Source organism: Lytechinus pictus, unplaced genomic scaffold (genome assembly GCF_037042905.1).
Source record: "Lytechinus pictus isolate F3 Inbred unplaced genomic scaffold, Lp3.0 scaffold_20, whole genome shotgun sequence".
Classification (NCBI taxonomy): domain Eukaryota; kingdom Metazoa; phylum Echinodermata; class Echinoidea; order Temnopleuroida; family Toxopneustidae; genus Lytechinus; species Lytechinus pictus.
The window spans coordinates 14994660-15022046 of NW_026974141.1; the positions used below are offsets into that span (position 1 = coordinate 14994660).

At 36.4% G+C, this 27387-nt stretch overlaps 1 protein-coding gene across 1 annotated transcript in view; it reads right to left on the reverse strand.

Annotated features, from left to right (window-relative positions):
- Positions 1-605: 605 nt before the first annotated feature.
- LOC129283072 (staphylococcal nuclease domain-containing protein 1-like) overlaps positions 606-27387 on the reverse strand; it is a 33656-nt gene continuing 6874 nt past the window's right edge. The window contains exons 4-20 of the mRNA XM_064114653.1: positions 26727-26808; positions 26023-26180; positions 24437-24528; positions 22810-22971; positions 22427-22533; positions 20517-20607; positions 17725-17847; positions 16814-16980; positions 14766-14949; positions 13975-14116; positions 12537-12646; positions 10650-10838; positions 10204-10336; positions 7964-8160; positions 5561-5668; positions 3879-4127; positions 606-2233 (exon numbers count right to left, since the gene is read on the reverse strand). Coding sequence (XP_063970723.1) covers positions 2168-2233; positions 3879-4127; positions 5561-5668; positions 7964-8160; positions 10204-10336; positions 10650-10838; positions 12537-12646; positions 13975-14116; positions 14766-14949; positions 16814-16980; positions 17725-17847; positions 20517-20607; positions 22427-22533; positions 22810-22971; positions 24437-24528; positions 26023-26180; positions 26727-26808 — 2360 coding nt within the window. The 3' untranslated portion in view covers positions 606-2167. The remainder of the gene's footprint in view (positions 2234-3878; positions 4128-5560; positions 5669-7963; positions 8161-10203; positions 10337-10649; positions 10839-12536; positions 12647-13974; positions 14117-14765; positions 14950-16813; positions 16981-17724; positions 17848-20516; positions 20608-22426; positions 22534-22809; positions 22972-24436; positions 24529-26022; positions 26181-26726; positions 26809-27387) is intronic.

A 27387-nucleotide genomic window follows, 5' to 3' on the forward strand; every position in this document is an offset into this window, starting at 1 on the left:
AAAAGATGCGCAAGACTTGAAAGAATAAACTCTGTGAGTGGCGCGGTTAAAAAATTTCGCACGGCGAAATGATCGCAGAAAATGTTGAGGGGGGGGGGGTTGATTCAACCCCCCCCCCCCCCCCCGGTCAGTTTAGGGTTAAGGAAGGTATTCATACAGCAACATCTTGAAGCCCCCATGGAGCAATTGTTCGCCAATATTTTTCATTGTGTCCTGGCACTGGGTTAATCCTTGGAAGGTTTTTTTCAAACTGTTTCCTGCATCATGCAAATAAATATTCATATTTCAAAGCATGCAAATTGAGAGGGGCAAGGAGCTTTGTTGAGGGGCACTTTGTCAAACAAGCGAAATTACATGATGACTGGTAGACCCTGTCATAAACTTAATCATATCTTCTGAAATGGGATTGTGTGCGTTTGTAAAACCATATTTTTCTTGTGCGCACTCTAGAGAAAAGACATCATTGATGACAAAATCATGACATCCACCAGAATACCGATTCCATCATATCTGAGAAAATATGAAATATTGAGAAAATGCGATGTTCAGAACACTGCCCCTGAATTCTATAGACAATAGATTAAGAACTCGATTGAACACATGAGTTATTTGTTCTCAGAAAAGTTTAATCCTACTCAATTGCTGGAGTAAACATAAATGTAATAGAATCTCATAAAAGATAATAACATTTTAGAATGGAATCTCAATGATTGGTCACCAATTACACAATTAATTACTTGAGATCAGTGCATAGCACGTTCGATAGAAAGATATAATACCGAATTTATAGCCGTGAGGAATAATACCCTTGAGTTGTGTTATATATACTGAATGTTTCTTCATAAGAAAGAGATAGCTGCCTGTTCAAGTTCACAATCAAATACACATATTTGTATTGCAAAATGTAAATCTGAATATCTCTATTCAAAATGACAATTTGAAAATTAATATCATGATTGGTTTCTACCCAACATGGTGTCGATATGAATTATTTAATCCAAGAAAACAAGAATGGGAAAGAAATTTCATGAAACAAATGGTGATATTCAATGTTATACTTGCTATAAGCTACTGAAATCCGTGCTTCTGATTGGCTTATTTGTCAGTGAAAATCACAGATTATGCTTCATGAAACTCCCCCAGATAGTAATCATATGATAATATTGAGATTTAAAAGAAGAGAGAAAAGTAGGAAATGTTACATAACTTCTGCTCAGAATTAAAAAATCATATCCTTTCCACTTACAGTGCAAAAAAGGAAGGAAAATTTAAATTAAAAAAAAAATGTCTTTATATTACCCTCAAATACACTAAAATAAAACAGGGGAAGGGGGGGGGGGGCGATAGAGAAATAAGAATACTGAAAAGTGTTTCCCAAAATACCACTTTAAAGAAATTTCCGTAATATATTTATACCTAAGACAAAACAAATTCCTAACACCTTTAATCTACTCTACGACTAAAGACATTCATTTTATTCCTTCTCCTGACAGATACATGCCTACATACTACAAATACACATGAAATCAATACATTTCTATCTCCATTCAAAATTAGATTTACGAAATACATTTTACATTTCAAATTTGTCAAAACATCTTCTTGGAAGCATAACAATAAAAGTATTTCTTGGTTAAATGTGTCTAAGGTTTTCGTTCAATTGGTTAGAGTGATACTATCGTTATCTTGAGCATGCTAATTTATTTCAGTCTTCAAGTAGAGATAAAACAGACACTGACATGATTTATATAAAGATAAACTCTGATTGTGGTACCATGAACATTCTATCTAAATGAATTGAGTTTGAAGTCACCCTGGTGAGGTGATAGTTTTCCCGGGAGGATTAATTCATTGAATACACTGGAAACTACATTTGGAACAAACCTCGGGTGTCTGGCACTCTTGTACCTCAAATGAATAACTTATAATCTACATAATTTCCCACATGAAAATACAATCAGAATAATCGTTTAAAAAATGAATTACTATTACAAAGACGTTTCATCACCATTCTTATAACATTGTAGACCTTTTTTATAAAGCACTTGTTGCAGTATTTCATTGATTGGTGAAATTTAATTTGTAGTATTTCATTTGAATTGTTGATCGTGTCAGGGACATTTTATGTTCGACTTGAAGACTGAAGACGAGATCAGAGCCTGACCTTTCACCCAGAAAAGCCAAATTCCTTTGCATCGTCTTCGGTGATGTCACCATATCGCCACAGATTTTTCTGGAGAGAAAGAGAGAGAAAGAATATTAATTCAAAACCGATTTGTTTACCCTAATGCAGATTAATATTCCTAAAGCAGCATAATCAAGACATTAAAAAAATCAAAACCCATCTATCATTGTTCATTTGATATAAAAATACTCCAAAAAATAATCTTTGCTAACTTGATCGTGGGCCTGGCAGCCACTATGCAGTGCCAAATCCATATGAATTGTCACTTATATCTTTTAATGCAAAACAGGGTAGCAGCAACTTCCATCTTTTAACTTCTTTTTGGTCAGACGCTGCCAGGACTTGAACTTCCTGACCTCTGGGTTGTGAGACAGATGCTCTACCAACAACACACCCTATATTGGCAGGAATATTTCAATGGATCAAAATGGATGCCAGGAGGGGGGTGGGGATGGGCCTAAGGATTTCATCATTTCTGATCAGGGAAAGGATTCATTTTTATCCAGTATCAAGATTGCAACTCAGACTAACGAGATCATTTATAATCACAATGTTATCATTCTAAAGTTGAATGGAATGATTTATTGTCATCACTGTTGCATTTTCGTTCCTCATTACCATCCCCAGGGGCCCGTAACACAAGGCTTAGCAATGATCGTAGAACATTTTTCTACAATTGATTGCATTGGCTACAATGTACAGTCAATCGTAAAAATAAAGCGTACGATTAATCGCTAACCTTTGTGTTACAGGACCCTGGTCTTGACTAGAGAAGGAATCTCTACACATGAATAACAAGAAACCCATAATCAACATCCTGCTAACCCTATTATAACCCCGTCCATCCAGACCAGTACCCCCTTGGTGTTCACTTTCAAATGATCCAAGCTACCTTCAAATTCGAATGGTGAATTGAGCAAATTTCGCCAAATTTTGGATTAGAGATACGAACGATCCATAAGCCTTCAACTCTTTCTTCCCCGATTTTAAACTTAAATCTTCTAATTATATATATCATTTTTATTCGCACATTAAAGATGGCCCATTCACATCCATTACATAGAGGGGGGAAAATACACAAGATATCATACAAGTGCAAATAGGTGGTGGTCCCACTACCTGATGAAAGCTGTGAGACATTAGGGTCGGAGAAGGATAAAATACACCCTTCTGTTCCAGAGCTATGGGGGGGGGGGGGACAGTGAAATACAGTAGACTCTACAGGTGTCTAGGTACTTTCCATAGGTCAAATTGTCACCTAACTGGAAGCATCATTTCAGACCAGAAACTGCAAAAACATGTTGTTCATGACATTTCATCCATGTGGGCCAGATTACCTTGGTCCGAAGAGATTCTACTTTGGTAGAATCACACTTCCCTTTCAATTTATATACCATCTTTGAATATAAGCATAGAAAATCTGACATGAAATACAAATACATATTGTTTAAAATGGAGGGATACCCATAATAAGCACAGTGCTTGTAAGCAGGGTCCCAACATACCCTATACATTTGAAGTTAACATTATGAATTATACATTAAAATATATATGTAACAATAAACACACATATGTATACACATAAATTAGAGAGAGAGAGAAACAGAAAGAGAGGGGAGACAGTGTAGATGGAAGAGGTAGAAAGAAAAGAGTCATGATGAGTACCATTCACAATTCCTCAAAAAAAACTTACATGGGCTTTCTTGGCTTCTTCTTGAGCTTTGGCGTATTCTGAGACAAGCTTGGCTAATCGTTTCTCTCTTCTCATCTCAGCAAGGATCAGGCCTTCTTTGAGTAAGCCTTCCACCACATCTTCCTTCTTCTCTGGCGTGAGTAGAGTGACATACTCTAATGTTCCGTTCTTGTACTCCACATTGGCCAAGTAGGTGTTGTTTAAGATGGTAGACTGTACTGCTTCTATGGCATCCAGAAAGTTCTCTTCCTATAAGGCACAAACATAAAAAATAAGGATACAAATACTTGCTTATTTAGTGCAAGCAAAAGTATGATTTTGCATGCTAATTATGCATTATTTAGCATAACTAATCAATAGCAATTTCCATGAAATAAACAAGAATTTTGAAGGCTATGTTCCAAGCAACATGCGTGCACGATCATGCGGTTGACGGCCATATGATCTCCCAACAATACCCCAGCCTACACAGGATTAAATCTAAATTTAAATTCTTCAGTATACAAAAAGCTTTGTAGAATTAATTGAAAGAACTCTTTGCACAGTTGAATGTATCCATATAAAAGACAGCTATACACATTTACATAATTCTTATATTATAAGGGCGGATTATTATCATTTTTTCATAATAATGTGGGGGCGTTGTGGTCAAGTGGTTACGACTCTCGTCTTTCAATCAGAGGGACGTGGGTTCGAACCCCAGCCATAGCGTATTTTCCTTCAGCAAGAAATTCACCCACATTGTGCTGCACTCGACCCAGGAGAGGTGAATGGGTACCCGGTAGGATTTATTCCTTGAATGCTTTAGCACCTATGAGGCCTCTCAGCTACAGCTGGGGTAATAACACGATACCAAGTATCAAGCGCAGTATAACATATGCAATTATAGTAGCTGCACTATACCAATGGAACACATTATTAATATTATTTAACCCTAAAAGGCCAGGGGGGGGGGCGGAATCCGCCCCATCCCCTTGACATTTTTCGCGATTAATCTGCCACGCGAAATTTTTTGACCGCGCTGCTCACTGACTTTTTACTTTCGAATCTCGAGTCTCGGGTACGCAGTTACGAAATTACGCAACATTATGTAAGTGCATGTCAGACCCAAAATTGCTCAAAAACGTGAATTCATGTACAAATCCAATGCAAATCGTGTATTTAGCCAAAATTCATAAATGTATCATTATTTCTACTTAAGATTACTGATTAAAATTAATTTTGTCTTGTTTATGATCAGAATCAAGTCTGCAACAATTTCCATCAAAAAAACAATAAAAAACAGAAAGTAAAAAAACAAAGAAATACATAAGAAATTTAAAAAACAGTAAAAAACATAAGAAAAAATTTGCGATTTCAAATTTTTTTAATGTACATTTGATCAGAATCCTACAAAGAGTCTTTGAATAAAAAATTAGCAATTTTGGGGCCATAATAAGTTAATTAGAGCAAATGTTTTATTTCATGCATAAATTAGCATACTTAATTAATTTTAAAAAGATCTTATTTTTTCAGAAAAATTAATCATACAGCCTTGTAGATTTTATCGCACACTGTGCAAATTTTCACGGCGCTCGTCCTATCGACGGCCGAGATCTCAGGGGGAGGCGGAATCCGCCCCCCCCCCCCCTCGGCTGTGAGATGGGTCCAAATAACCCGGCTCTTTTAGGGTTAATACTTACATCTTTTGGTAATTGTACACATGCTAGATGGTATTTCTGTGCTTGAGGAGCCTGTGTGTGATAACCAGGGGGTAGACTTGCTAGACTCGTGGATGGAACCAGCTCACGCTGTAAAAAGAATAATGTAAGACAATCAGTTATATGTCAACCTTCTATGGCTCTAACAATTGACAAAGCAAAGCAGATTACACCATGCAAAGTATGTGATATCTGCATCTTCGAAGTTGAATTATGCCAAGGTCGAAAAGATGTCTGTGATCCCAAGAAATCATTTGTCGTAACAATTCAAAATAGGAGTTGATCTTAGGCCTACATGTATAATTATGCATGTTTTTTAGTACATCAAAAGACAGTGGAGCACTCATTTATATTGGTGTTTCAGGGCTGAGACACTTTGATGCCCCCCCCCCCCCCCCTCTTTTCAGACCTTGATTTCTGTCTCAAGAATTTAGATAAAGTGGGTTCACTATAGAATTAAAGCATGATCATGTACAGCATTGCTTCTCAACCGATGGGCCGTGAAGCTCTCTCAGGTGGGCCATGAGAAGTTCCGGATGGAGAAAAAAAATAGGGAAAAACTATCGTATATTTCACCGACCTGTCCAAACATGCTATGTTCGATCGGTCTATGTGGGTCAAATAAAAATAAAGCACGCTTAGAATCATGCATGTTGCAAAGCATGCACATGCACATTGTATGATGATTTTAATCTAATTTTGATGTGAACCTCATGTGCATGCATATTGTGTATGCAGTTAATTGTCACCCATTTACCGGACCGTTGCGAATGCAGATTAATTCTCAAACTGTTTGTTTTGAATGTGCTTCACAGCTTTGTGTCCAAATGTAACAAAATATTTTTTACCAAAATATAGATGTTTTTTTTATTTTGGTAGGTGGGACTCAAAACCTTTGTTTTCACTCTGTTGCCAGTTAGTTATGTAGTTCCCTACATCCTGGTTTTCAATCTATTTCCAAAACCCTGCATGTTACACTTTGTAGTCAGTTTAACAAAACGCACAATTTGATTTCTTTTTTTGGCAAAGCACCAATAGATAGTTAAATTCTAGGGCCCATATTCCGAAGTCCGGTTTAACTTAGACAGTGGCCTAACTTTGAATAAAATTTTGGAGAGCCAAAAATTGACAAAATTTGTTTACATTCCCTGTTTCTTATGTTTACTCTGCTTTTACTTTAATTCTTTAAAGGTCAAGTCCACCCCAGCAAAATGCTGACTTGAATAAATAGAGAAAAATCACACTAGCATAGTGCTGAAAATTTCATCAAAATCGGATGTAAAATAAGAAAGTTATGACTTTTTAAAGTTTTGCTTATTTTTCACAGAACAGTGATATGCACAATTCAAATGAGACAGTCGATGATGTCTGTCACTCACTATTTCTTTTGTTTTTTATTGTTTGAATTATACAATATTTCATTTTTTATAGATATGACAATAGGGACCAACTTGACTGAATCATATAGTATTAAACAATGCTCATTCCACATGTTCAGGGAGGAATTAATCGTCGTTTCACTTGACAAGGAGGAGAAAAACAGGATATTCCCTATTCCATACAATAAAATACAAAAGAAATAGTGAGTGGATGACGTCATCAGTCTCCTCATTTGCATACCCAACAGGATGTGCATCTAACTGTTTTGTGAAATTAAGCAAAACTTTAAAATGTCATAACTTTCTCATTTTACATCCGATTTTGACGAAATTTTCAGTGTTATGTTTGTTGGATTTTTCACTTTTTATTCAAATCAACTCTTTGTTGGGGTGGACTTGTCCTTTAATGGTGAAGGCAACTACATGTATCTCATTACTCTTTACCAGACAGTTGATAATGATTTGAGAATCAAATTAGTTGATGTATTGAACCTCTTCTGTTAGAATTTATGTCACAATCGGCTATCCAACCACAACTTGAAACCAGAGTTTAAGTTAAAGGTAAATTCAAGTTCTGGTAACGATCTCAAAATGACTATTTACAGAATCTAATATAATGACCACCCAAGTGTCTGTTTGTATGAATAAAAAATATGTGCCAAAGGATTCTGGAAGAAATTGTGTAATTGCTGAGAAATAAGCAAAATAAGCGCGGATTCGGTCACTTCCGTCGGGTCTTTATTCCAGCAATAATAATACACTGTCCCACGTGTGCCTATCTGTGTTGGCGATCTTCAGTGTGATCGTATTTCAGCTTAGATTTTATGATTTCACAAAGTTCAGTTTATGTAACTGTACCAGATCTAGATCCACGATGTTATAGTCATACTTAACCTTGGTTTTACAGACTTTCTCACAAAATTAGTGTTTTACTGCAACTACTACCATTTAGCTTTAAACCCGACTTCGGAATACGGGTGTAAATGTCTACTTTGAAGCTACTCACATTTCCGAAGTCAATGAAGAGTACAATGACCTTGTCCCTTGATGATACTCTCTCAACCTTAGCTCTATACCACTGGCCATCTAGAGCAAACTTAGCAGCACAGAGTTGACCAACCTGAGGTGTATAGGCTCCTTGCAGAGGAGGGGAAGCTTCGAACTCGGTCCGTAGCTGAGTCATCAACTGCTCAAACTTAGGACCTGAACAAAGATTTAGGAGTTTTGGGAAAATGCAGTGAAATTATTCTGTTTATAACTAAGCACATAGGGTCATGACCAAGTCATCAAATGTGAAGACCTGATTGAGAGGGTGTTTAGGAAAATGAAATTAAATTGATATTCTATGCTCCTAATTTTGGGACTGAATAATGATTAGGAGGGGGTTTAGGAAAATGCTAAAGAAATGATTTTACAAACATTAGGATTATTATTCTAAAAACACCATCTTCATCATCATCAAGGCACTTTTAAATTCCTGGCTATTTTGAAGGATCATATGACTGGAATGAGGAAAGGCGGGGAAGGAGAGAGGGAGGTTGGGAGGCTTAAAAAAAGACTGATTTCATCAAGTATTAAGATTGCAACTCAGACTAACGAGAGATATTTATAATCACAATGTTATCATTCTAAAGTTGAATGGAATGATTTATTGTCATCACTGTTGCATACTTGTAGGTGATCCTCAGGGCAACTCCGGTCAAATTCCTATAATCCTAATACAAGGGTCTTTGGGTACATGAAATGCCAGTAGCTTGTCGGGAACTCATGATAGAGGATTTATGAATTTCCCCTTTTCTTGATCTGTACTTGTTCCTTGATCGAACTTGAGATTACCTGCAGCGAACTTCTACATACTAGTACTTCATTCAAGAGTCAGACTAGCGAAACCAACTCATGACCGATCAAAGCTATTACATAATTGCACATAGCATATCATCAGTTGAATTAGAATTAGATTCATTGGTGTGATTGTAGCATGACCTGAGTGGTCTGCAGATTAGCTTTGTCAAACCATGGACCTTTAAAGATGGGACGATTAACACAAGCATTCCTTTGATGCAATGATAGTCACCACATTATGATAACGTACATCTTAATGAGAACATAACAAGTGTTTAAACAAAGCAGCTACCAAGGCACATCTGATCATTTAAAAAGGAACATTTTTCCTAGTCTCGATTTTTTGTCCTGTGCAGGAATATGCGTTCCAGTCAACATGCTTCAGATTTGGAGCAGCAAATTGAGAAGCAGACAATTTTTGTGATAGAATTTGATCCGCTAACTTCCACAAAATTAGAACTGCACATTGATTTTCCAGGATTTAAGTTATTCATCATCTTCCGCGCATACAGTTTGTGCAATATCAATGTGTAATCATGACCTGCGTCTTTCAACCCATGGCCAAATTCATAATGACCATCATAGGAACAGATAAGAAGAGAATGTTACAATGACAGTCACATGTAAGGGAATCCATTAGCTAACCAATTAATGTCCATCTCTTTGTAGGTCCACGATCAAACCCATGGACCTATCTCATCGATTTAATAGTTAATGAATTCACTAACATGTGACCGTCATTGCGCTCTGAATAACATTCTCTTCATATTTTGTCTACTTTGATCCTACTGCGTTCCGCCGTCAGTTAGGCCACGAGTTGAACGAAACAATTCATGATTGGACGTTGATATTCCACAAACTCAGTTTGCGCAGAAGATGATATATCACTTAAATCCTGGTAAGTCGATGAGCAGTTCTCATCTACCTTCGTTCGATGTGGTTTATTTGGGAAAATGAATGCATATTTTAAGATAGAGACAATATTGTGATTGTTTATTGTTTACAATCTCTTTGTTTCCAAGTTTCCAGCTAATATTACAGAGAAACATAGCACATAGCATGTAGAGATCGTGTATTGAGGTCATTATGTGTGTGCGGAAGTTTGCATATCGCATAATAACATACTTTATATCACAAAATCATCTGCTTCTGAATTTTGCTGCTTCCAATCTGAAGCATGTTGATTGAAAGGTATATTCTGATCAGGGCATCAGCCAACAAAACCCAAGAAAAGGGAATCTGTGCCTTTGTAAATGATCAGATACGCCTTGGTAGTCGCTGTTGTCAGAACACCTGTATGTTCTCATTAAGATGCACATAATCATTCGGTGACAGATCTCATTCGGTCAACAAAAGGATTGTGTTGAATGTCAATCTCTAATAGGATCAAACCCATCTACTCACCTGACTCCACATACTGCGCAAAGAAGTCCAGCTCCTTCCCAACTTCCGTCACCAAGATCTTTACATATTTAGGTTTCCGTTCCGTCTCTTCAACCTGCACTGTTTCAACCTGTTCCACGTAGTCTTCCCAAACCTAGGATTTCAAGAACAATGCCATCATTATTGTAATTTCATTCTGGATTGAAGGAATCCAAAAAAAACTAATTGGGTATAGCAAGGAATGTAATGGGCCATAGCAAGAAGTTGAGTTGTAATCAAATGCAAATCAATAACATATTTCCATTTCATAAAGAAACTCATGCTTGCATTTGGGGCTTACAATAGATTTAGAATTGAATCGTTCCTATGGAAAATGTAACTGCCAGATAAAAAATCCTAGACATTTTTTTAATTGTAATATGTACTATACAAGACCTGTTTATAATTACTATTATTATCATTATTACCTTTAATTTGCTGGACTTTGCTTTACTTTCTGCATCAGAGATCTGTCTGGAATAGTTGCTTCTCTCTGCAGTGAAGTGCATCTTCGAGAGTCCTTGTTCCACCAGAGATACAGAGAGATTAACACCATCAACAAACAACCAACCAATCAGATTACCACCTTTGTCCATGTTCTCAACTTCTACCTCCACCTACAAATTTTTTTTTTTTTTAAGATTAAAGAAAAATATGAAAATTTATCAACATTGGGTGTTTTGAGACATGTCCCAAAAATGGTAATTGTGTGTCTTCTATCTCATCTCAGTTTCATTTCGAAGGGAAATGTTTTTTATCTATGTGGGTGAGACATTAGCAAGAAACTGAAAAAGATCTTAATTTTGACAGGTTAACCCTAAAAAGACTGGGGGGGCTGAATCAGCCCCCCCCTTGACATTTTTCGCGATAGATATGTAACGCGAAAAGCTGGCGCCGCGCCTTTCTATGACTTTTTTCTTTCAAGTCTTGCTCAACTTATGAGACCAAATTTGCGACACCCGGGTACGTGGTTCCGAAATTACGCAACATTTTGTACGTGCATGTCGACCCGAAATTGCTCAAAAATGTGAATTTGTGTACAAATCCAATGCAAATTGTGTTTTTAGCCAAAATTCATAAATGTATCATTATTTTCAATTTTACTAATCAAACTCAATTGATTTCATCTTCTTAATGGTCAGAATAAAGTAGCAGACGATTTCCATTAAAAAAACAATAAAAAACAAAAAGTCGAAAAACACAGAAATACATAAGAAATTTTAATAACAATAAAATACATAAGAAAAGAATTGTGATATTGAATTTTTTTTAAAGTACATTTGATCAGAATCCTTCAAAGAGTCTGTGAATAAAAAATTTGCAGTTTAGAGGCCTTATTTAGTTCATTAGAGCAAATCTTTGATTTTACGCATAAATTAGCATAATTAATGAATTATGAGATTTTTCGGAAAATTTGATCCTACAGTCTTGGAGATTATGCCATGGGTAATGCACATGTCAATTTTCGTCGCGATCGCGCGGTCGACGGCCGAGATCATAGGGGGAGGGGGCTGAATCAGCCCCCCCGTCTTCTTAGACATCAAAATAGCCCAGTCTATTTAGGGTTAATCTCACTGCTTTATTTCAACCTGTCAATTTTGTGTTGGTGATTATATGTCACATGTCTCATCTTGCTAATTCTGGTTCATAGCTTTGAATAGAGACACAGAGAGATTCAAACCATCAACAAATAACTAACCAATCAAGTTGCCACCCTTATCAATGTTCTCAACTTCTACCTCCACCAAAAAGATGAATTAAAGAACAATTAAAATGCACTTTTGTGATAAAAATGTGAGGATAACAGCAACTGTTTAAATTAACTTTTGAGTATGTTCCTTGTTTTCATTACACAGTCGAGACATCTCTTTCCCCTTTTTCAACTTGAGCTATTCTCAGATGACAGACAAAACTGTTACCCAAGATTTGGTACCTTTGCTCGAAAGAAAGGCATTTATGAGAAAACCTGCTCGTAAGAATATTCTAATACCTTTGGCAAGTGCTATTGGTGTGTTAGCTAAGTTAGTAGAGCGTCCGTCTCACAATCCAGGAGGTCGGGAGTTCAAACCCCAGCCCCGTCAGACCAAAAGACGTTAAAAGATGGGAGTTGCTGCTACAATGATGCAAGGGATAGAGCTATGTGGGTCTGGCACTGCATAATGGCTGCCAGACCCACGATCAATAGGGCAAAAAGAATTTTCAAATTTTTTTTTTTTTTTAGATTTAATTTTGAACAATAATATATGGATTTTTTTTCATTTTTTATTTAAGACACGTGTGTATCATTGACTGGTACTATTGATGATCCATCTTACCTCTCTTTGTAGACATGTCTCTTTGGTGAATTGAAGAGCTTCTTCACCGAATGGTTCTCCTTGAGTTGGACCTCCTGGACCAGTCCTTGCCATACGTGGACAGCTAATCCCTGTAATCACAAAATATAACACTAATAATGAATCAAGTACAAATGGTTCTCCTTGAGTTGGACCTCCTGGACCAGTCCTTGCCATACGTGGACAGCTAATCCCTGTAATCACAAAATATAACACTAATAATGAATCAAGTACAAATGGTTCTCCTTGAGTTGGACCTCCTGGACCAGTCCTTGCCATACGTGGACAGCTAATCCCTGTAATCACAAAATATAACACTAATAATGAATCAAGTACAAATGGTTCTCCCTGAGTTGGACCTCCTGGACCAGTCCTTGCCATACGTGGACAGCTAATCCCTGTAATCACAAAATATAACACTAATAATGAATCAAGTACAAATGGTTCTCCTTGAGTTGGACCTCCTGGACCAGTCCTTGCCATACGTGGACAGCTAATTCCTGTAATTACAAAATATAACACTAATAATGAATCAAGTACAAATGGTTCTCCCTGAGTTGAACCTCCTGGACCAGTCCTTGCCATACGTGGACAGCTAATCCCTGTAATCACAAAATATAACACTAATAATGAATCAAGTACAAATGGTTCTCCCTGAGTTGGACCTCCTGGACCAGTCCTTGCCATACGTGGACAGCTAATCCCTGTAATCACAAAATATAACACTAATAATGAATCAAGTACAAATGGTTCTCCCTGAGTTGGACCTCCTGGACCAGTCCTTGCCATACGTGGACAGCTAATCCCTGTAATCACAAAATATAACACTAATAATGAATCAAGTACAAATGGTTCTCCTTGAGTTGGACCTCCTGGACCAGTCCTTGCCATACGTACACAGCTAATCCCTGTAATCACAAAACATAACTCTAATAATGAATCAAGTAAAGATTTCAAATGGATGGATGAATGATTGAAGGAATGAATGAATAAATGCCTACAATTATATGACTGACTGACTGATTCATAGACTGAAAACATAAATGAATGAATGAATGAATGAATGAACGGACGAATGAACAAATGAATACATGGAATTATATGAACAAAGGATTCAATTTAACCATGATGGTTGTCAACAAGGGGTGCCAACTTCTTCAAATGACTTACAGTATTTTGAGAGATGGAAAAAAAAAAATTTGGTAAATAAACCATATTTATCTTTTTTTTGTAAAACACATGGCGCATAATAAAACATTTGTAGACAAAGATTTCTACTAAACCTGCAATATTTTCTTTAAAAAAAAATCATTATATAATACTGCAAAAAGGAGCAATTGGCATCTCTGAGATAAGATAATAGCAAGCCCTTCATGAAATGAGGCCCCTGTTGTGAAATATTTCGGAGTATTGTACCAACCTGCGAGTAGGAATGTCATAAGGCATGTCTCTTTGGGTAAGAAGAGTCTTAATCGAGATCCACTAGCGACAAACTCTACAACAGCTTCAGTTCGCCCAGCTCGTTGAAGGAACGGTAAAAACTGCTTCGCCTTGGCAGAATCCTGTTAAGCAAAACATTGTTCATTCTGTATTTGGATTTGTAACAGTGATGGGGGGGGGGGGTAATAATCTTATGCATGCAGATTTCAAGTACGAGCAGCTGGTTGCTCTTGATAATGGTCTACATGTATGTTTGGAAACAATTTTTTGCAGAATTCAATTATTATGTCAAGCTAATTTTTAGACCAGTGGCTTTCGGACATTAAACAGTCACAATTAAATTTTATTGCCTTAGAAAATCCATACTTGCCACTCTTTACCCGGGTGTAGTAAATAGATACCTGGTAGGAAGAGATAACTTGAATTTTTAAACACCTGAACAGGGTAATTGTCCTAAAGCCAATGATAGTATTTATATGCCATGCTTAAAAACATTGTACAAAGAACCACCTGTCTATAAATGTTGCATATTATTATCAATATTAGACTGTATTAATGAAATAGCCTTCATACCGGTAAAAAAAAAATAGTTTTTAATTTTCAGGGGCTATTTTTCACAAGTTACTCCCTAAATCTGCGATATCGGATAGGCTTTAATATTGTAATGAATGGGGATTTTTTAGGGCTCCTTTTTCAGTTTCCAGGGCTCTCTTGAGCATTTCAGGGGCAAATTGCCCCAAGCCCCCATGTTTTTTTTTCCCTGATACATACCCCTGAGAGATCAGCGACTCTGTGAAGGGGTTGTTCCTTTTTACTATGTAGGCCTTTGACATTCTTGATGGCTCGTGTCTCTGCGGCTAACAGTTCATCATAGTGAGCCGACCGTTGATCATCGTCTTGTCTGTGACGTAGCGCTGTACATAATCCCTTGCTCACCAATGCTTCAGCCACATTGCTGTATGATCAAATGGAATAAACCTTGAGAATTACCCGTGTTTGCAAAGACACAGCTTATAACACAGTCCATTAAATGTCACAAATTTTCTGCGATACCTTCTTGTAAATGCTGGTTAAGTACTTAATATGCACAGGGAGGAACAGGAAAATGATAAAGAAGTATATCTTTTTTTCCAGCTATTTCCCATTTTCCTCAAACATTATCCAGGCAGTATTTCTCACCTTGGCCAACCCTGATATCAGGGCTTTGTAATTTTCTATTATTAAAGAAGTTATTTGCCAGAGCAGTGATCGAAACATAACACAGAAGGCATATTGTTTTATGTCCCAATTAAAGAAAAATAAAATTTTGAAACTTGAAAATACAGTATGATATTTCAGCCATTCTGTGTATTGGAGCAAATGGAAAAGTAGTCCTTGTCCCATATACATGTATCTCAATGTGGTCAATTTGAAGTCTCCATAGGTATAGTGATCAATTCTTTTTTTTTTTTTAAAGCTGTTAAAAATCCATAACTTTAAGACCAATATTTTTCACCTATCTGCCTGTCTGATTTTTCATTTTCTTCTTACAAGAAGTTTCCTTTTTGAGTTGGATTCCCCTTTAATATTATTAATGGAAATGCCAAGTTACAATTACCAGCACTTGGCATGGTGCAATGTGATTGATTGAAAGCATATGTTCCAAAGAATGAGTATTTGTAATTGATAGCAAAGCATCGCCCTGGTCAGCTATATGAATGCATCACGGCTGATGCAAATTCATTGCCCGAGAGACAGAGAAGACAGATGGGGGTCTGCAACTCAGACTAACGAGATCATATATAATCACAATGTGTTATCATTCTTGTAGTGAATGGAATGATTTGTTTGTCATCATTGTTGCAAAAAATAAATAAAAGTTAATCTTAATAATTATTCATTGTAATAAGTATTGATAATTCCATAAAATATGAACACCCGAGCTGATCTATGTGAAGATGGGCTGGAAAAGGTTTCTCTCTTATCTTTATTCAAAGGAAAGTGCTCTCAATTTTTCATGGGTTGAGCTGTTTATGAAGGGGTGGGGGGGAGGGGGTGTCCCGAAACCAATTACAATGGTTCCTTGTGCTTTTTGTTGTGAAAGCAGACCACCACATTCTTCTATGATCGTCATCATCAACATCATCATCATCATCACTATCTTTCAGTTTAATCATCAATAATTCTTTTGTTTTCAATGCCTGTTTGTTTTATGTTGATTTTATCCAATAATTATAAATACCTTGTAAATACTTTGATTGCATGAGATTGGAAAGTCAATTAAAATGTCTAATTGAAAAACCAACAAAGGGATTTCTAAGAAAATCTATAAAATAGAATCAACATCCTACAAACAGAGGTGTTCAAAAGTTTGTGAACCCTACACCTACCTACTATTTTAAGTGTTCAAGTTCTGCTATGTTTTAGATATTTTATTGTGAAGTCGGGTGATGAAATATAACATTCGATAAAGTTTGTTTCTCTGGGTTCGTTGAACATTCTAGTGTTATTGTCTACATTCAACACTCAGCATGAAGGAGTGCATCTTGTAGTGGGATTCACTAACATTTGAGCACATCTGTATAATGTCATTTCAGGAGGCCGTTTCACAAAGCTGTTCGTGAGTTAAGAGCGACTTTAAGAACGACTGGTGATCCTTTCTTACGCGCTTAACCATCGCCAATGAATCTACCATTTACCAGAAGAAAGGATCACCAGTCGTTCTTAAAGTCGCTCTTAACTTATGAACAGCTTTATGAAACACCCACCAGGTGATTGAAAAGTCAATAAATGAAATTGGGGGAAAAAAGATTTCTAATGAAATTGATGGAATAGCTTACACTTGTCCAATGGTGACGGTTGCACATGTTTTCTCTGGATAGCCATCAGAGGCAGGCTTGATGTAATCAACAGACACGTTGATCCTCTTACCAATTAACTTCTTCCTCAAATATTCCCTTGCTTCAAACATGTATGGAATGTCATACAATGGTCTAACCCGTCGATCCTGAACAGATAAAAATAACCAGAATATAAATGTCAGAGGCCTTTCATAAACAGCAAAGTTGTGTTACATGAAAATCATACAATGATATTGACAGATATATCGTTGGCGGTCATCCGAACCGAAAAATCAGACAATTTTTTTTTAATTTTTTTTTTTCGATTTTGAGATTTTGCAGAAAATGAAATACAAGTCCTACTCTATTCATAGCTAAATTTTTAGGCAGCAATTTATTTCATTTTCTGAGATATGAAGGGATTTTCACAGCGATGCCATACAAATTTTTAATAAAATGTGCAATCCCATTGGAAACGTGTACTGCAGCAGAGCGATACGTTTTGAATGACCGCCATTTCAATGCGCACGGTCAGCCTAACTGTCATATCGGCCATCTGCACTGCATTGACTTTGCACGTGAAAAGCAATACGACGTTTTGACTGACCGCGCACATTGAAATCGCGGTCAGGGTTGTTGTATTCCGCTCAAACCGAAATTACAAGCATGGAGCTCTTTTGCGATATTTTCTCTGATCCTTGGTTTTGTGTAAAAATAAGGATACAATTGTCAAACAATTGTTTGGTCTTTCCAACCATGTATTTTTCTAGAAATGAATGCATTGTAAGGTGTGAAAATTATAGTAAACTTTGAAGTCGATTTTCTCTGAAATGGGTTTGCAAGGTCGTATGTGGATACGACGGTTCGGGTGACCGCCGACGATATGTGAGAAGATGAGGTTTATGTGTTACCTTAGGAGCTTCTTCTGTGGTAGCAGGAAGTCTTGGAGGTCGTATACTAGATAGAGTGATCTTCTTAAAGGTTCCGTTATCAAGCTTGACAACCAATGCATCCGCATTGACAACTTCCATAACCTGTTTCAAATAAAACCAAACAAAGTTATCTATTATGAGAAGTGAATGTTCAACCGATATCTGCAATTCAAAAAATAACATACAAATAATGCATTTATGAGCGTGTTGTGGTGATGCAGTATGCTCGAGGATATTACAATTTGCAACAAGCACAAGGTGTTGTGTGCGTTTGTATAATACTGTGAATACTTGAGATGCTTGCATTGTCAATAACATCACAAATTTTAAAATGTGCATTTATAAAACAGGCCGGCAAAATAAAGTTTGTAGAGGAAAGTTTGTTCAAATAACTCCATATTTCTCTTCAATCCTCGGCCATCGAATGCCATGTCATTGAATGCCCTTTTATTTGGCATCAATGCTCCTTTCATTGGACTTGGATAGTTATGTAACCTTCTCAATTATTCCATCTAGTGTTACTATAAGGAAAAGTGGCATTGCCGTAGGAACATTGAAATATAAGGCCTGCCGTTAGCTGAAAAGAATTGTATATAATGATGCTAGAGTTTAGTATATACATACAGTGATTGTGCAAGGATTTCAACAATAACTAGAGGATTCTCACATAGTTTGAAATGTCGGAAAGTGGAATTTTCATTTAGGTTGCTTGAGAAGAATGTGTCTAATTTGCATATTATTTTCGTACAGGTGTTTGGAATTCTCTTGATCGGCCGGATCACTAGATAGGGTTAGGATGATCGATGTATGTACGCTCGAAAAATATAATTCTAATTATTTTCTAATCCTTGTTATGTATTTTAAAGGATTTTAAGGATTTGTTTTCTCGTAATATTGAGTGAAAACAATATATATACTTATATCTTTTCATATTGGCTGTTTCAAAGTTTAACAAATCCTTGGCGGAATGATATTTGTTTTGGGTGGTTCCGTGACTCCACTGCTTGTTGGCATTTTACGTTAGGTAGATTATTGCACGTCCTGGTTCTGGTGCAGGTCGGACTGCAATCGAAGCAGGCCTGGGAAAGGGCTGATGTAAGTGTCGTTTTATCTTATTTTTGCATAGAATTACAGTAAAATGTAATTAATTTAATAACTAATCGTTTCTATACTATCATGGACAAAATTATGAGAAAAGAATGACTTGTTTTAAGATTGAATTTAGTCACTTTTACTTTCATGACTTAAGCGAGCAAGTGTATCTCGGTCAAGTTCAAAGATGAGTTGTAACTTACAAATTATGAGGATATTTACTGGTTTACTTTTTGTGCTAGACATTGTTGGGAATAATGAATATAAGTAATACTTGATATTTGAAAGGTTAGGAATTTAGGTTTACTTGTTGAATTGAAGAGAAAGTTTTAGTAGATTATTTAAAAGATAACATAGAGGGCGTTCTATAGTAAACATTGTATTTCAAGATGGCGGCGCCCATGGTAAGGTATGCTTCTAGCTGACCTCGTTTTATTATAAGATGTGATGATTTCTGATTATGGTTCTGAACTAAGAAGTTAGATCTATGACTTCTTTGCTTACTGAGCATGCACAGATTGTTTGTAGACTTGAATTACTCTTTCAATTGCAGTATCAGATGAGTAAACTGTAGGCCTAATAGAGAATTGTAATGTTGAGCTCAATAGACAGAAATATGCAGCTTGACTCCGTTCGATACAAAGCTACTTGCTCTATTTCAAGTACTTAGGTCTCGATCAAAACTTTGGAATTAATGAACATAGTTTTTACTAACTGGATTATTTATTCTTGCAAAAGAAAACAGATATTTGTGAGTTGATATCATTACCAATGATTATCCAAATTCAGGGAATTCTAAGCAATTTTATCATGAGTTGGAGTTATGATTATCTTATGGTTATGATTGTTGCTTTCTTTAATTATAGCTGGTCCGACTCATTTGATCCTCATCGAGATTTTGATAATGTAGAAGCTGCTACTCCTTTGTGGTATCCTGGGTGATGTAGGTGGTGTGTAACCACCAGTAGCCTCTGACTTTGGGTAGGCATTAATTACATGGACTCTTCTATTTCTGTGTATAAATGATTCATTTTAATAGAATATCGTGATGTATACAGTGTATGATGCATTCTTATGTCATCTGACTAAATATGAGTAATATGCTTATTACATCTACTAAATAGTTTTGAGATGATAGCTACAACGATAATATTTACAAGCTGTTTTTGAGGAATGCATGTATTTTATCATTTCAGTAAATGATAGAGATGAATACACCCCACTTTCAATATCAATATTTTGCCATGTATTCAATATCTGCAGTCTATTATGTACATTGTGTGATGCACGTGCTAATGACATGTTTTTGAAATGGTGTTATTGATAATCTTATTTCATTTCTGTCATTGCAGGGTTGTTGTTTTGTTACTCCTTTCATTTTGTTGGTTTTGGCAAACCTCAATAAAGTCGAAGAAGCTCAGATCTGGTGTCCCGTAGCATCTGTAAAGTTTGCTCCGTTACGGTCTTAATTGGCTAACTCAACCCACCCCCCGACAGAAATAATGACCACCGTGACATTTATCTTGTGACCCCAAAATTTCATCTGACAAAGTTTCAAGCTGATCTGTCGAGCAATTCCTTAGTTATCGCATGAATAAAAACGGGATTGACGGACAACCCCAAAACACAATTTAATGCAACTTTTGATAAACTGATATCCAAATAAATTGAATGCAAACCTTTCCACTGAAGTACTTCTCTCCAATATCAACAGTCTTAGTGGGTGGGGTGTAATCTTTCCACAGCCGAAGACGCTTCTCCTTGGCTACCCTATGGATAAACACAAAGAGATACAAGGTTACTGAAAAAAAATATACTCCAAATAATACAAATCTTGCACCCCAATCTAATAATGAACCTATTGAAATAACTATTACAAATATAGTCAATAAATTATCCTACAACTATATTTTAATAGAGAAGACTTAATTTTTAAGAGAAGTTTTGCTAATTGGTGGCATTATTTTTGCAGTATGAATATACTGAGTAATATCATTCAAGTGGGCCTATATTACAAGACTACACTGCTTAGTATGTTGCATTATGGGTAGCGAACCTGGCCAGATTTGAGTAGATGAGGATTTGAGATGGTGCTATTAAGCCTGCTGGTTCATATTGGCTTTAAAGGGGAATCCAGCCTTGGCCATAAAATGTTGTGTTGGGAAGGAGAAAAATAAATTAAACAGAATGGTGAAAGTTTGAAAGAAATCGGACAAGCAATAAGAAAGTTATAGCTGCTTTAAAATTGAGATCACTAATACTATGTAGATTTCAAATTGGCAACTGGGTAAGTAAATTATGACAAGGGGCAAGGACATCTTTCCCATAGGCCATGTACTTTATTATCAGGGATTTGTGGTTTTCTCCTAAGTATCCATTCCCCTGGGGGCAGTAATCTAAATATAACCCAGGTAGTATATTTTTTTATGTCCTCATGAAAGAAAAATACAATTTGAAATAAAACTTTTGGGAAAAATGACATTTTAGCCATAATATGTATTGGAGTACATGGAAGAGTAGTCCTTGCCTTACATCACTATATCATCCCATATGCGGCCAATTTGAAGTCTCCATGGGTATAGTGATTACCAATATTTACAACATTAAAAAATTCATAACTTTCTTGTTTTTTGTCCAATATTGTTCAAACTTTCACCTATCAACTTGTCTGATTTTTCTTTTCCTTATAAAAACAAGTTTTTATTTGGGTTGGATTCCCCTTTAAATCAATTGATAAATGATAGTACTGCCCATTAAACAATCTCTCAGTTAAATGCTTTTTTTCTAAGCAAGTCACAGTGGGTTATTTTCATTTGGTTTAATGCCAATTCGTCCAATTGCCAACTCGTCTACTATCATTTGGTCTACCATCAGTTCGTCCAATTTCCACATGGTCTATATCATTTTGTCCACTCACCACTTCATCTAATAACCAGTTGGTCCAATAGCCATTTAGTCCATATACCATGTGGTCTAATTGGGCACAATGGATGAAAATGAAATGGATATTAGACCAACTGGTTATCAGACCAAATGGTCATAGACAAACTGTTGACCAGACCTAATGGCTATTGGACCAAACGGGTGTTCGATGAAATGTCGATGGATGGAATGGCATTAGACTAAATGAAGTTGGGCCATGTGGTGAGTAGACGAGTTGGCAGTAGACGAATTAGCAATTTACCATCACAGGAAATCTAGTGAACCACAGTGAACAAAGTATGTTGCACTATGTACTAACCCAAGATAAAGTGCACTGCACTGTACATGTATATCATCTTCAATTAAAAGTTTGCTGACCTGTGTATCATCTTACCCAGTATAAGGCTATGTGCACATATCCATTTCTTTTTCATGAATTTTGCTATTCATGCCTTGGGCTTTAATAAGAAAAAATCTCCTTCATTTCCTTAATTAAAAAATATCATATGTGGACTACACACCAAAGTATCACCTTGTTGTTTGAGTGAATAAGGCATACTAACAATTCCTCTGCGCCATCACCAGCCCTACTATTACCACTAATAACCACTAGATAGTACTTGAAAAACTCATTTTCCTTTCATTTATTAGCGTAAAAATAACTCACTTTTCTGCCGCCCTGAGTTTGTCCGCTCCAGAAGAGACTAGTCCCATGCTCCAATCTACGCAGCGAGCAAAACCATCACGAAGCAAGCACTCTGCAATGTTCATATTCTATTTTAGAGAGGAGGAAACAAGAACTGAGCTTCGTACATTGCATTTGCAATAGGAGGTTTCCAGGCAGGTGTTTTAAAACAATGTATCTCAGATCACTTGAATTTCTTAGTTTGCATAAAATAAAGATTGTAGAAGTAAGATGAAACCTTGCATTCCGGAGAAGTGTGGACTGAATATCTTGTTCGGTCTAGGGTTAAACCTAAGTTTGGACTTAAGTTTTAATATCAGCATACAATCCTGTGAGCTTAGATTTACGGTGTCCATGATACTTACGTTAACAGGATGCAAGACGGTTCCAAGGAAATTCTGATTTGATACCCCCTCCAAAATGATCTTGACTTCTCTTTGGAGTAATCTGCTTTCGGTGAAGAATTTAGCCTGGTCTGCAAACGGTTCTGCAACTTCTTTGTCCCCTTCTCTTTTGAACATGGGACACTATAGTTTAGTAAGAATAATAATAATAATAATAATAATACTCGAACATTTATAACGCGCTTTTCCCACATGGCCCAAAGCGCTCAAAATTTAATTTAACTTATTTATACAAACAAAAATCAGAATGACATATTAAATGAAGGCAGTTGCCTAGAACAAAAGGGTTTTAAGGGACTTCTTGAAGGACTCAATTGTTGGGGATTGTCTTATTGTGAGAGGGAGTTTGTTCCATTCCATTGAGGATGCAACGGTGAATGTTCTATCTCCGGTCTGTTTTCTTTTTGTTGGATATGTTAATTTAAGTGGGTCTTCAGAGGATCTAGTTTTTCTACCTGGGACATAAATTTCTAAACAATCAGACAAGTATTTTGGGGCTAGGTTATAGAGAGATTTGTATACAAAGAGAAGTAACTTAAAAATAATAGCGATTATGCAAGAAATATTATCAAAATGAAATTTTGGGTGATTTGAGCCACACAGAGTGGATCCACACCCTACAGCTACAAATTTCAATAAAATAACAGTTCAAACTTCACATTTTGTAGAATTCTTTCTCAAGTACATTTTCATATTACATGGATGCTCCAAGGAGATCAAAGAAATGAAAGGTACCGTAGTGACAATGAAAGCAATAACTCAGTTATCAAAATTTGAATGTGAAAAGATCAAAATCCAATAAGCACAGAGTGGCACAATTTTCTTGCACCTCCCCTACATACATGTATATATTCTGATATGCGTTCCTCATTCAGTGGAGAAAGCAATATACCTAGCAGTAAGAATGGAGACACGTACGTCGCTCTCAGATGGCCCCTGTGCACTTGATGTGTCAATCACATGATACAGTCACATGACATGATCACATGACAAACATCTGAGGGACTTAATGCTGCCGTAAACCTGGACGGTATGCAAGAAAATCCCCAGGGCGCAACTCATCATAGAGCATTGGTCATTTGCCCATGTGTGTCTGACTCTTTGCCTGTTACATTAAATTGTTGCATGAAAATATTCATCTTTATATGAATACTCGGCATTTTCATAGCAGTACTATGGAATATATTAATTATTATATTAAAATGTACCACTTTCAAATGGAAGCACATGCATGCTGGATGAATCATCATAATTCTTATGATAGTCAATTCAGGCAAGCAAAGACTTGATACAATGCATTAGCTTGACCTGTTAAGGCTTACTATACCACCATAACTAGTAAAAAGCACAAATGATGGGATGTATCCATGAAAAAAAATCTATTTTGAGACTACACAATTATATGTATTCAACAAGGCTATTCTAGGGCAACAAAATGGGTTTGTAATAGTTCTACCAACGTTACAACAAAGAGAAAGAGAGATAGCAAGAGAAATAGAGAGTGCATATGTGTGTGAGAATGAGAGAGAAAGAAAAAAAAAGACAGACAGGAAGAGAGGTGAGAAAGACGAAGAAAGAGAAAATTTACCTTAATTCCAGAGAGCATAACAGTGACATACTGGAAGGAAGGTTTCAAGAAGGCACGAAGAGTACACCCATCCCGGACATGCTCCACAACGGCTATTGAAGGCAAGGTAGAAAATGAAAGGAAAGATAAATGATATCAGTGATAAAGTACATTACATCCTTCAATGTTCTTAAGTTCAAATAACTACCCACTATACTTGAAATTTAAGAGAATGTTTAAAATGTGGGGGGGAAGGGGGGGTCCACGCTAAAAGCACAAAACATCAAGTTGACTTTTAAGTGATTCATTTGAATTCATTAATTCGCAGATAATATGCTGTATCACAAAATAATGCCTAATTTCTCAATTGTATCGCATGCAAAATCGAACAGCGATTGTCAAGTCATGGCATGCTTCAATATGTGGCAGTTGTAGTTCATTGAAAGTTTTAACCCTAATTCTCCCGGGGGGGGGGGGCCATTATGGCCCCCCCCCTCGACAATTTTCGCGATATATATGCTGCGCAAAATTTTTTGACCTCGCTGCTCACTGACTTTTTACTTTCAAGTCTCGCGCAAATTTTGAGACCAAATTTGTGACGCCCGGGTACGCGGTTGCGACATTACGCAACATTATGTAAGTGCATGTCAGACCCAAAATTGCTCATAAACGTGATTTCATGTACAAATCCAATGCAAATTGTGTATTTAGCCAAAATTCATAAATGTATCATTATTTCTACTTTTATTGATTAAACTTAATTAATTTTGCCTTGTTTATGATCAGAATTAAGTCTGGAACGATTTCCATCGAAAAAACAATAAAAAAACAAAAAGTAAAAAACAGGGAAATACATAAGAAATTAAAAGAACAATAAAATACATAAGAAATCGGTCTTGGTACCAGAATTTTTTTCATTCACAATTGTTAGGAATGCTATAAAGAATATTTTCACAAAAAAATAGCATTCTAGGAGCTTTATTTAGTGAATCAGAGCAAAAAGTATGATTTCATGAATAAATTAGCATAATTAATTCATATAAAATAAAAATATATGAATTCAGTGAAATTTACCAATGCAACTGCGTAGATTACGTCATTCTCTACCATCATGCAAATTTTCGTTGTGATCGCGCAATCCGCGGCTGAGATCTTAAGGGGGGCCATAATGGCCCCCCCCCCCCCCCCCCCCGGGAATGACAAGAATCAAATACCCCGGGAGATTTAGGGTTAAGTACTACAATGCATGATGTCCAATAAATGACCCATCTTCATTGTTCAAACATTAACAAATATCAACCCTAGAACTCCCATGTGCATTATCCCTCAATATCTTATGTGATAAATCTACACACATCTCTACTTCTATACATCTATACACCAGTTAAAGCTCAAGCTGCCGTTTCAAGCATTGTGCATTCAAGAAATATAAGCTCAACGGTAATTATTCACCACCTGTGTGTGGAGTGCAGCACAATTTCTTGTGGAAGGAAAACAAGCCAATGCTGGGATTCAAACCCACGACTCTCTGACTGAAAGACAAGAGTCAGAAACGCTAGACCACCATGCCCCCATGAATGCATTAGGAACTTCTCTTCTAATCTCACCATCAACTGGTTTCTGATGGAGTGAGTCCACCAAATGACGAGGGTTCTCAGTGGTCCAACTAATATCACGAATAGCATCAGGAGACTGCTCCTTTGCCCACTTCCCCTTCCCAGCAGCCTTTGCTGCATCCTCTAGGTCACACAATCGAGTCTGATCACTGCAAATATTAACAAGGATTAAAGATAAAATGCTTTCAAACAATATAATACAATAAAAAATAAAGAAAACTCAAGACAAAGTTGAACGAAATTGTACATTTTTATTAGTAAGGATTTTCCACTGCAGTGAAACTGCATAAAGAAATAGTATTGAAATCCCTGCTACACTGAATAATGTTTGAAATAAAATTTAGGTATTCATGACATCAAGGGTATTGATGAACATGAATTCAATTCAATTAGAGCAAACTTTAGATTTCATGCATAAATTAGCATAATTAATTCATAATCAGATTTTTTCAGCTTACAGTTTGTATATTATAAATGCCATCGGTAACACACTTTACGATTTTCATCAGAATCGACAGACCCGGTTCGTAAGGAGGGGGGGGGCTGAAATTCGCTGAATCCGCATCCCTCCCAGTCTTCTTAGATGTCAAAAAGACCCAGTCTTTTTAGGATTAAGGGTTTGCACAGCTATGACATTCGATAATCCTGGATTAATTTAAGCCCGGATTTAGGATTTGATAAAAAATACTACTTACTCGCTGGGTTTGATTCCTCCTCTTCTAACCTCCACCAAACCTTCTGAGACAAGGGCTTCTGTCACATTTTCTCCACTTGTATCTAAAAAAAACAAAAACAATACATATGACCAGAATGATCGTAGAACAGTTTTCTACGATTGATTCCACTGACTACAATGCACAATCAATCGTATAAATCAAGCGTACGATTAATCGCTAACCTTTGTGTTACGGGACCCTGGATAGTGTTCCATCAAAGTTCAGTGATTTTTACTGACTTATTTGCTCTAAGCCAATCAGATGCAAGGATTTGTTGTAGCTTATTAACATTTTGTCTGTGAAAACCACTCAACTTTTCATGAAATGCTCACAAGATTGATGATTCATGGAACTTTTGTTGTTCTCATCACTTTTACTAGGTATTCAAAATTATACAATTTTCTATAAAAAGTATAGTTTTTTTCTTTTAATGAAAAAAAAAAACAATGCTGTATTACAAAATAATAATGATAGCCCTTTATCAATCTACGACTGCTCAAAGCGCTTCACAATTATTATTACCCGGTCACTGGATTCATAGCATTTCAAGCAGCATGTTAGGCGCACACTTGCTAAACCAACCACAATGATGGTTGTTCCCTACCGGTACCCAATTAGCACCTGGGTAAGAGTGGCAAAG